This window comes from Propithecus coquereli, unplaced genomic scaffold (genome assembly GCF_000956105.1).
Source record: "Propithecus coquereli isolate 6110/MARCELLA unplaced genomic scaffold, Pcoq_1.0 Scaffold65, whole genome shotgun sequence".
Lineage (NCBI taxonomy): Eukaryota > Metazoa > Chordata > Mammalia > Primates > Indriidae > Propithecus > Propithecus coquereli.
In genome coordinates this window covers 367,443-379,517 of record NW_012152507.1, presented here as the reverse complement: position 1 = coordinate 379,517, position 12,075 = coordinate 367,443, and the positions used below count along the sequence as shown (strand labels likewise).

Sequence of the window (12,075 nt, the reverse complement as noted above, 5' to 3'; positions counted from 1 at the left end):
GCTGTCTGTACCCCAAATTACTGAGTAAAGAAGCAACAGGAACTTGGCTCTGTTATCTGCCTTTCTTATTTGTCGTGGAATTAGCCAGAATCTCCAGCATGGGAGCCACTCTCTGAATGTTGTATGTCAGACATCTTTAGAAGTTGTGTTAATACTTTTAAGCTTCTCAGGAATTATTTAGTACAAGTAGAGTGGTAACAATAAGACCAATTTACATTTCTGTAGAGCTTTACATTGTGTAGCGTATTTCCAAATATGTTACAATGAATCTGTAGATAAGGAAACCAGGACTCAGGGTAAATAACTGTAAAGAGATCATGTCTGGAATCCAGAATTTTTCTTTCTTTACTGGGCTGGATAACAGTGTACCTAGTTCTAGAATTGCCATCACAATAATTTTTTATCATGATAGACCCTTGGGAAAATTTATCAAAGCCTATTTTTTCCATAAAAACAAAGCTAGGCTATTGTCTTCCTTCTCACAGAAGTCCGCTTTCTTCTTTTTACTACTGTTTCTATTATTGTTACTACTTCTACTACTATTATTATAAGAGCTATAATTAATCAAATGTGCTTACAGTCAGTCAGGCACTGTGCCAACCACTTCGTGTGAGTTCTCATTTAAGCCTCACCACAGCCCTATAGGGTCAATAATATTAAACCTATTTTATAGATGAGGAAGCTGAGGCTTAAAGGTTTCAGCTATGAGGGACAGAGCAAAGATTCAGCTCTGCTTAACTGCACAGGCTTGGCTCATGACCACTTAATTAGCTATTACCTAATTTTTTTTTCTCAGTTGAGCAAACTGTCTTTTGACCTCCGTCTGCTTCCCTGTTTATTTTCCTTGGCTTCAAATCATGGCATCATTTCTAACACATGCACTTTCAGTCTCTAATCTGGTTAAATTTTTTGTGTCTTCAAAATGTATCTGCAGTCCATCCTTCACATGCAGCCTCACACCTAGACAGCTCGCCCCTCTAGCTGTCTCCCTTGTGCCTTTCCCACCCAGGCCACCCCTGACCCCCAACCCCTCAGCATTTCTGATGGACTCTTCTTCTAGTACGTTGTACATCAGGTTATGCCCCTGCTTGGCTGGCTACTTTCTGCTGAGTAACCCATCTCCCTGCTCCTCCCAAGAAAACTGTTCATAGTCTTCACCAGCTCATGGACATACTCCCCTCAGTTCTGTTTTTCTGCTTTCACTCATGCTGTTCCAGGGGTCTGTTAGTTTGAAGCAGGGAGCTCCATATATATCTTCTGCCTCCTGGGAAGTCACATTGCAAAGGGTGGGTCTTCAGGGGGAATGACTGTGGCCATTTCATAGTCTGCCACAGCCCAGAGTTCTTCAGACCCTCTGTGTAATCATCCACAATGACAAAAATCATTTACAAACCGATCTGTAAACATATTAATGTTACAAACCAATCTATCAGCATATTAATTTAAAATGACAAATGTAATAGTCAAGAGGAGATGTCATTTGGGAAGGTGGTCATGAACTTCCCTAAGAAGCCTTGGAAATACGTTATCCAATCTTTAGATTTTCTTTCTTGTAGTCTCCATGCAAATCACTTCATTGCTGTTCATACATTTCATTCTTTGGATGTATTAATAGTACAAATTTAAAATAGAGCTTTCGCTTCACATTTACTCAAGGCTTGATCGGTTTTCCAGGACTTGTCCTTCCTGCTTTTGACAAGGCAGATATCCTGTCTGTTAAGTGGATTACTGCAGATGGCTACTTTTGCTCATTATGTGTTGGTTGTAGTAGTTTAGTTCGTGGAGAAAAACCTTATTTATTTATTTTAAAGTTCTTGAGGCACCACTGACTGAGGTTACCCCTTGGACACTGTCTATAATGGTGGCTGTCATAGGGGACTTTTGCAGTTTGGGTTTGGGTACATAGATCCTGAAGTGTGACCAAGGACTAGCTCAGGTGGGGATTCATGAGAAATATGAAATGGTTAAAATTTCACAAACCACTAATAATAAAATAATTTAAGGCAAATTAAAGAGCAAGATTTAAGAATATTTAGTAAGTTTTAAACATTCCATTTGAATATAATACACTTAACATTTAAAAGTAATACTCAACTGTTATTAATTATTATTTAATTAAATGTTGGCTTTTCTTATGATTTCAGAAGGCAATTTATTTTTTTCACCCAAAGCACCTCAAATTGTTGAAAACTCTCAGGTCCCCAGCCTGTTTATACGTGCTTACATACTCCTTACCAAGGGAACTGAGTAGATATAATAGCACTGGCTTGTAGTCTGGAAAGATAGGCTCTGATTGTGGTTCTATCAGTAACAAGCTGTGTGGTTTTAAAAAGGTTGTATCATTCTCTGAGCCTGTGTTTTCTTATTGTAAAATCAGGGAGTGGAAAACAGTAATGGTTTTCATTTTGTTTTGAGTCCATTTTTTCAAATAAAATCTTAACTGTAGACTCGATATATAAAACATATATAAGATGTATTTTTTAATATAACTTTATTTTTAAGTTTACATTTGTTACATTTACGCATTTATTTTAAAAGCGAAGCAATTAGAAAAAAATAGTTGCTATTTAACAAGCACAAAGTATGATACTCTAGTGTTATAAAGGGTTATAGTCTTCATAGCAATGGTATCATCTAGTATATTTCTAAATTTATTTTGCTGATTGCAGTTTGAAAAAATACAGATACTGTTTCACACAGGGAAGTTGTAGCAAATGGGAACAGATTTTTAACAACTCATTTTGTAATCTCTGGATCCCTTCAATTAAGGAAGAATACAATAATACAAGTTTTCACTTCAAAGTTGACAACATTTAGCAACTGCCCCCATTCCTTATAATAAATGACAGATGAGAAGTCTTCAAAACTCACAATATGCACTAAAGCCATCTGTAATTCCATACTAACTACTTGGCTATTACTCAATTAACTGTTTGGGAAATCTCTCGAGGTCTCAGATTCCTCATCTGCAAAATGGGGATAATATCAGTACCTACCTCAAAGGGTGGTTGTGAGGATCAGATAAATTAATCCAGGTAAATACTTAGTGTATTTCCTGGCCCATGTTATGTGCTCAATAAATGACAGATCCAGATACATCTATATATTTACGTCTGTGTGTCTGCCTATCTGGTAGCTACGGTCAGAAGCTGCACCAAAGCAGACACATTTGGACCTGCCCTGCCATTTAATTTAAGGGAGGTGTACCCAGGGGACAGTTGACAATGTCTGGAGAAATTTTTTGTTTTCACAACTGGGAGATGCTACTGGCATCTAGTGGATACAAGTTGGGGATGCTACTAAACATCCTACAGTGTGCCAGACAGCTTCCCCACACCTACACCTCCTCCCAGCAAATTATCCAGTCCAGAATGTCAATGGTGCCGAGGTTGAGAACCACTGACAGACTCTAGCAGTACTATAATCGTACAGTTTTACATGGACTCATACACAGGCCTGAATTTTTTGAAAGATTGGTACAATGCCAGCCACTTCCTTGTTAATGATATTTTACTAGAACTCTAGCACTCCTATGATAGCAGGGAAAAATTGCATTACAAGGGCTACTCAAAACTGAATTAACTTAACACAAATTAACACATTAGTGGTCTCCAATGTGTTTACATTTTATATATAATCTAAAATTACTAAAAATAATTTTAAAAACTTAAATTTGAACAAATATTTATTGGAACCCCTGAATCATGTCCTAGGGTTCCTTGTAACACTGTTTGAAAATCATTGATCTGTGGTCCCTTTCAGGTTCAAGAGTCTTTGGCTCTGTTTTAGGGTGAAGTAGTAAATAAAATCTCAGTGGCCTTGCTTTTTCATGGAGCAGTTCAGCATTTACAAAATTGCCATACTCTGAACTGAAAGAGCGCTCTGTCTTATTAATCTCAAGGAAAGGTGTCATTTTCCTTCACCAGAGGGAACCAATGACAGGGTAAAACAGAAGCATTCACGTTGCAGTCTGTTCCTGCTCTTTCATCCTCTTAGTCAAATCTTCACCAGATTCCTTCCTGCATACCTTCCCATCAGATGACACCCACCCTTCTTTTTCTCATTAAAAGTGTTTAATTCACTTCACATCACTTATTTTCCGAAGCCCATAGTCCAAATGCTTAGGTTAGTGTTCTTCTTAAAGGCACCTGGGTGACTTGGAAAGAAAGGAAAGGGCTTGGAAGCTCTGAAGCCTACTGTCTCTTGTGTATTAGCTCTGTGATTTGGGGCTGTCAGTTTGTTACCCTCTTGGGACCTTAGTTTCCTCACCTGTAAAATGAAGATAGTAATGATACCTATCTCTTGTGGTTGTTGGGAGGCTCAGTCCCTGTGTAATTATTTAAGTGCTAGTTGTATGCATCGTTAAAACAAATAATCATCTTGAAGGAAGTTATATAGAATTTTCCTGGTGGGGTAGGGGGCTTAGAAAGAATTTGATGTGAACTGATGACACTTTGCCATAAAGAGGGGATTTACTTTTACAACTCATTAATGTGTGCCTATTAGAATAGGAAAATTGGAATCATTTTATCCCAGCAGCTTTCCAGTTCCTTTCCTGCATTCACCTTTATCTTGAATCCTTTATAAATCATAAAAAAAGCTCATTTGTTTCCTTTAAATGGCAATCCAACTCCATTAAGTATGTGAACTGAGAGATATACATAATTTATAATTAGAGTGGCTCATGTCCTAAAGTGTTTGGAACAAACAGCTAAAGAAGGGGACCCTTGATTAGGGGGGCTTCCTCACTGCATTGAAAGTGAAGTAACTGGAAGCTTTAAGATACATAAACAGAAGTCAAGACAGGTGCTGTGAAAGCCCTTTGCAAGTTGAGTTCCCTATGTGCACAGATCTTTTTGTGTTAGTAGTAGGAGTGAAGTAAAGGCTGTGTAGTGCTAAGAGGTCATAAATTGTTGCTTTTCTATTAGCAATTTCCCAGAAGAAAAAGAAATCTTTAATTCTACTTGTCTCTGCACATGTGGATTTTTTTTAAAGTGGGATAATTAAAAAGATGGTAATTACTCAGTCATATTAATTTTAAAATATAGGCTTTATGTACTATTCTTAATGTAAATATTTTTGGTAATTGAAAAAAAGCAGGTTAGGCTTCATATTTCTATTTTTACATCTTCTATTCAGACCCAAATGTTTGGAAAATTAAACCTTGGGCAAATGAGTGTTTTCCACATGTTTTTCTGATATGTCATTGGGAAATGTAAATAACATTTCCCTAGCACATTACAGTTTTATGCCATTCTTGATATTGTCAGAATGAAAACCAGGTATGTAGTGCCTTGCAAATTTATAATCCAGCAATATACAGCTTGCCTATTGTTTTTTAAGTGTCTTATTGAAATTCTGTTAAATCCAGGTTGTGCTAACGATGCTAAATATCTTTTTTTCTTAAGTCTCATAGAGTATATATTCTGATTAATGCTTCTAGAAGCCACTTACATGTTCAGAGAGCATCTGCTTGACTTCACTAGAAATTGGAATTTGCTTCTAGGGCCTCAGTAGTTTCTTATCTCTTCCCTAGCATCATCTTAGAATTTTCAAATATTTTTAAATAAAAGATACAACACTGAGGCATTTTTAAAATACATAACCATTCATTCTAATTATGCTTTCCCAAAGAATCAAAGTCACAGACTTAATAAGCACACACTATTTAATTACTCTGTTGTAACAATGCTCTTGGAAATGTAGGATGCTCTTGGAAAAGGATTTTACAAAGGGTTCTAGAAGGGAGAGAGCAAGTTTAAGAAGGTGACAAACCCACAGGAAGTGGCTAAGAGGTGCAAAGGGGAGAAGTGTGCTAAATAAACAAAGTCCTCTTAGGAGCAGCATTTATCATAGAGGTCAGAAATATTTACTTAAGGATTGCTCTGGAGCCTGTCATTGTTCCGTTTTTGGTTCAGATTCATGTGGCATTATCTCCAAAGGGCTAGATTTTAAGCACTTTCCTTGAGATTTTTCTGGGCTCCTCCTTTAGTAGCGCTAGAATCCAAGTGATTATTCAGACATTTCAGTAAGCGTTGTGGTCTAGGTGGCATAGCCTTTATCTCAAAGGTCTTATCCCCAGTGTAATGATTAGATCCAAGGAAAGCATTCCTGATCACTTTTGGTGGGATATTTTGGAGTTCTCACTTTTTGTCAACCACAGGTAATATTGGAACGCCATCAAATGTCACTAATTTTGAGCCAACATATTTTATTCATGCAACAAATATATATTGAGCACCTACAATGTGCCAGGCACTGTTCTAGCCACTTGAGATACATCAGCGTTAAAATAAAGGTTGTTGATTTCATGAAGCCTTCCTTGGGGTTGAGGGAACAGACCATAAATGGTTAACATAATAAATAAAAAATTTATATGGTATGTGATTAGTCTTTTAGGGCTGCCATAACAAAATACCACAGACTGGGTGGCCAAAACAACAGAGATTTTATTTCTTACAGTTTTGGAGCCTGGAAACCCAAGATCAAGGTGTTGGCGAGTTTGGTTTCTCATGAGGCCTCTGTACTTGGCTTACAGGTGGCCTCCTTCTCACTGTGTCCGCACACGGCCTTTCCTCTCTGCACATGCACCCCTGGTCTGTCTCTCTCTTATTCTTCTGTTTCTTCAATGTAACCAGTTACATTGGCTTAGGGCTCCACCCTTATGATCTTATTTAACTTTAATTAACCCCTTAAAGAACCTAACTCCAAATATATTTACATTGGCAAGTTAGGGCTTCAACATATGAACAGTTCAGTCCATAACAGTATGTTATTAGGTGATAAGTATTTTGGGGTGAAAAACAAAGATTATATCAGGGTAAGAGAGATTGGGAGTACTGTAGGGGTGGGGGTTGCAATTTGAACAGGATGGTATTTGAGCAAAGATTTGAAGGTCAGTTTACATTCAAGTTTTGTGATAACACAGGGCCAGAAGTGGAGGAGTCGTGTGGAGGCAGGTAAGGGACACAGGTGGCAGCTCATGGACCTGGGTTCTGGTCCCAGCTCTGTATCTTTCTGGTAGTGAAACTTCCAAATGTTACTTTAGCCTTCTGGGGTCCAGTTTCCAAATATGCTTGTCTGTGTGAACATGACATGTGTGATTCCAGAATGTACATTCTTAGAGGGGCATGAGGTGGCAGAAAGGACTTTGTGCTTTGTGTGTTGGCTTGGAGTAGGTAGTGGGCAAGGGGTGATATGTGTTTGCTTTGGGGATTTATTTTCATCTTTTTGTTTGCTAAGATAGAATGAGCTTAAGGCTCATTCAAGTTTAAGTGTTTCTAAAAAGTCTGTATTAGGATGAGATCCTCTTACTCAAAAGGCAGACACACCAAATATAACCAACCTTCAGTTCTTCCTACGTGGACCTTTAAAGGGGAGCGAGATGCCTGTGACAGTGAAAAGTGGTGGAAGAGGGTGCTTGTTTCTATTTTCTTGGTCTTTTCTGGGTAGTGCGTAGCCCAGTGGGGAAGGCCTGGTACAGTGTAGGTAGCTGAGCCACAGAATCCATCCCATAATAGGCCAGTTCGTTCTACCCTGACCACACACTTCACACCAACCAACCGTACTAAAAATGGAAAAAGGACAATAGTGGAAAAACTGGTGAATCTGAATAAAATCTAGAGTTTAGCTCATGGTAATGTGAATTTCTTAATTCTGACAAATGAACCATGGTTATGTAAGATGTTAACATTAGGGAGTACTGGGTGAAGGATATATGGGAACTCTTTGAACCATCTTTGCAGCTTCTCTGTTAATCTAAAATTATTCCCAAATAAAACGTTTTCTTGAGGAAAAATCAACCCCTTTTGAACTCAGAGATGACTTGGGCTACAGACAAGGATCTATTCTCTGTGACCAGAAGAACAATGCCAAGTACATGCCCCACTGTTTATGGGTCAGTAGCATCGGCTTATAATAAGGCAAGTATAGTATAGCTCTAGTCTGAGCTTTTCTCTTTGGCACATTCTCCATCCTCACCTTAGCACCACACCCCAGGTTTTTGCTTTGGGTATTGCCTCTGACTCATGTTTTTATTCAATATTTTATGGCAGAATAATTGCCCGAAAGCATTATTCTATAATAGGATTAAGTGGGGAGAGTGCTAATAAGTCAGGGAGTCATTGGCATTCACAGGAAAGAAGACATTTAGGGAAACCAAAGAGAAAATGCCCAGACATTTTGTAGAGACAACACTTCTTAAAATATTATAGGTTCAAAAGATTTAGAAGCCCACACTCTTCAGAGTCCTAGGCTTGTGGAGTATATAGTGTTTTTGTGCCCAGGGCCCAGCCTATTTTGGTTGTGGTCCCTCTGGCTGTTGGCACAATGTGATTGTGCATTCCCTACTTCATTAAGTATGGGGCAGCTAAAAGAGGGAGTGACCTTTTATGTATATATAATCCCTTTTTTCTTTTGACAGCTGCAAATCAGAAGGAGCCCATGAATCTTAATTTTAAAGTGAAAGAGGAGCCTAAGGAAGAGGAGACCCTAAGCACCACTTTGCCTCGGTCCAGCTATGTGTTCAGCCCGGAATCTGAAGTGTCAGCCCCAAGCGTCTCTGAGGACACACTTAAGTCCCAGGAAGGGAAGGGGAATGTGCTAAGGCAGGATATGTCAGTCAAAGCAGCATCTGAACTTCTCATGAAACTCTCAGGTACTTGATTTATTCTAAAATATTCACATTCTGATCATTTCATTTGCCTGCCAACTGGACTACTTCCTGCATGAGTTATAATTAACCTAATGGCAGCAATATCACATTATTGCACTGAATTCAAGGAATGATCAGATTACTTGGCTTAAATTCCTGTGTTGTGTATATGAGTTTGTGCATATTAGCTGTATACCTATCTTATTAAATACAACCTTTTCCTGAGTATTACTGCAAATTTTTGGAAACCACTGCTGCTTTCTAAGATGATGTAGGGCAGGCCATAATTTTAGATGGATTGTAATGATATTCAGAGCTCTTCTGCTAGTTGATCAAAATATCTATTCTTTCCCAATAGAGGACCCTGCAGTTTGTGTGTATTGATGCTATAGTCTTTAAGGAGCATTACAAATATTTTTTTTAACTTCTTAAGCAGTTGTGATGGCACTTGAAGTAATTATCGATAGACTAGCAACAAGAGATTTTATGGGTAGAGAATTTTATAATGTAGTATTATAATAATTTGTTCTAAGGATGAATGAATACTTCTTTTTTTAATTTTTAATCAAAATTTTTTTACTGCCCTTCCTCCACCCCTTGAATAATTCTTTACTAGTGTCTAAATGTAATCCCAGGCTATTAAATGTAGGAAAAATGGACTGTAATTTGAAATTCATGTATTTTGGATTTTTTTCCCACCCTATCTCCTATCTGTCCCATCCCTTCCACAATAGGTAAAAATATAGTGTCTTTCAAAGGTTTGACTTTCAGAACATGGAAAGAAAAGTTATATCAATAATAATACTTGTCAAGTCATATCCCATCCTTAGTTCACTGCCTCTTACGGGTAATTTTTAGAAACTATATTTAAAATGCTAATATGAATCAAAAGCTGTTTTTAGTTTGGAACTTGCTGTGCTTGGAGGATGAAAGCAAGAAATGCATTAGAGAGACTCCTCTGCGTTCTGTAATTTCACCAGCAATTCTGACTGTGTTTCTGGTTGACTAGTAGGTTGGAAAGCAAGAAATTAATAGTAATTTACTTAGAGTCATTATATCAGAACAGTTGAAATTCCTGTATTTGCCAGTTGGTGGGGTTAAGAATTCTTTCCTTTGATGTTAATTCAAAGCATTCTGGAACTTCAGGGGAACATGATTTGTTACAGATAAAGCATAATGCAATCATTACATCCTTATTGTAACCCCATTTCCTAAACTTTGCAGTGATGTTGCAACTCCTCCTGTACAGATGGGAGGTCTAGCAAGAGATTTCTGAAAGCTGAAAGTTTTTAAAAAGGACGTTTAAGCCAATATATTTTCGTATATTTGAACCCTCCCTCTTGTGTGAAAAGATCTCAGTGACAGAGTAATTCATCTTTTGTTTTTCTGATCAATTCAAAGAAATCACACAGCTCTGATTCTTCCTCCATGGAATATGCTTTTATGTTCCAGTGACTTGAACTCTCATCCGACAGTGACCCCTGTGCCCCTCCTGATGGTCAGATTCTAGTGTATAATATTCCTAGTTTAGAGTTTGCTGGGCAGCCAGTATTGTGAGCACAGGAGGCTGGAGTGGCACCGAAAAAGAATGTGCAAAAATGAGATTTCAGGAGAGATGGTCTTTAAAGAAAATATTTTACTCTAATCCTCTGGATGACTCCATTTGAGACACTGAAGTATGAAATCATTTCCTAGATAATAATGAGATCGCTCAAATAGAATACAGCTATGCAGCAATAAACATTTAATGATACTATGTGGACAGCAATGGCCCTTCTAAATGTGTATGTTGACTTTCATTGAGGACATAAGCTGTGGGGTTCAACAATAGTTGAATGCATGACGTGGTCATATTTCCAAAGGGCATCTACCCTTGTTTTGTGATGTGGAAACAAAAACTTTTTGAAGACTGACAATTACTTTTTTGCCCAGAAAAAAATTTCCCAGCATTTAGTGCGTGAGAGACTTAGGTCAAAGAAATGTACATCACAGTCCTGACCCTTAGATGCTGTAGTCTAGTCAGAAGTAATCCAGGACGGTGGAATCTGTTTAAGTGATTTGCACTTAGAATTTAGTACTGCTACAGTCTAACAGCCTATGGTCAGGTAAATGGAGAGGAGGTTTCTAAGTTAGTCCTAAAAATAGGCATGTAACTTAAAAACAAACGTCTTTTCATTCCTAAGCCACAAGATAAAGAAGACTCACCCTTTATTAGGTTTTAAGTGGATATTAGAGTTTCTAATCACTGATAGGTCAGTGCTCTTGCAAGAAAGAAGATGTTAGGACAAAACTTCATGTGCTGTCTTTCCTCAAGTTGTAATTTTAACAATTTCGGTGTTCATGCCTTGAAAGACATCCAAGTAAAGGACTTAGTGTCTTCAGACTCCCTTTTCCATGATCATTTCTGTCCCTCTATCAACAAGAGTCATAACTCATTTCCCAAAGCTTCTGTGTACCAAGTCAGGGCTGCTGCATGTTCACCTTGGCTGATACCCCTAAAGCCTTGTTGTGGGCATTCTCGTGAACAGGAGTCCCTATTGCTTCCTGCCTGCTGATTTTTGTTTATAGTCTCCCATCACGCTGGGGAAAATCCTTTTGGTCAGGAAGAGTTGGGTGGAGATAATGAGTTATGCAAGGATAATGCATGGAGCATACTTTTCCTTATTTCAATTTTGACCCAAGGAACTGCTAAGCTGTGGAATAAAAGGTGTTTTCTTCTCTGTTACTTATTTCTTTGAGATTAGAAGCTGTGACTTACCTCTTCAGTCTTTTCATTGAAATAATAAGAGGAAACTAGTCAACAATTTTGGCTGCTTCATTTCTAATTTTAAATTAATTCATGTTAACTCCTTAAGGAGGGATGCTTGGCACATGGCCTAGCCAAATATCATGTGAAACTTTTCTATGTGGAGAAACCTCTGTAGGTATATTGTTTTCCAAATTGACATTTATGTTTTATGGGGAAAACACAGATGAGTTAGGGACTAGGCTAAATTTTTCATTTAACTGTGTCTTTGGGAAAATCTCAGTTTTCTTCCTTCCCATGGTTCAAGTTCTATTTCCAGTTGTTAATTGGGAAGTTGAGTACTTGACAGCTGGGCCAAATAAATTGATTGCCATAAAGCAAGCAACCCACTCTGCAGAAACCACTGGAAGTCTGCAACTACCTGTTGTTACGTGATACAAGGCAGCCAAAATCATCAGACTTTTCTGCTAAGCATATGGTTGCCAAAGATAATTCCCAGAGGTCTTCATTTAAGGTGGCTAAAATCTCATAATTCAGTACAGAGGATATATAACATTAGAGAATGTCAGACATTCAAGGTACCTTTAAATTCTGGCTTTGCAATGTCTAATCACCTTGCAAACTTACGGGATAGATATGTTATCGCAGATGTGACATAATGCCAAAAGTGACACAA

The 12,075-nt window shown here is 37.9% G+C and overlaps 1 protein-coding gene across 3 annotated transcripts in view; it reads left to right on the top strand.

The window, feature by feature from the left end:
- Nucleotides 1-12,075, top strand: part of ZNF827 (zinc finger protein 827) — a 160,625-nt gene that overhangs the window by 56,095 nt on the left and 92,455 nt on the right. For all 3 annotated transcript variants that reach the window (XM_012660030.1, XM_012660032.1, XM_012660031.1), the window contains one exon: nucleotides 8,423-8,656. In XM_012660030.1, the coding sequence (XP_012515484.1) occupies nucleotides 8,423-8,656 (234 nt within the window). The remainder of the gene's footprint in view (nucleotides 1-8,422; nucleotides 8,657-12,075) is intronic.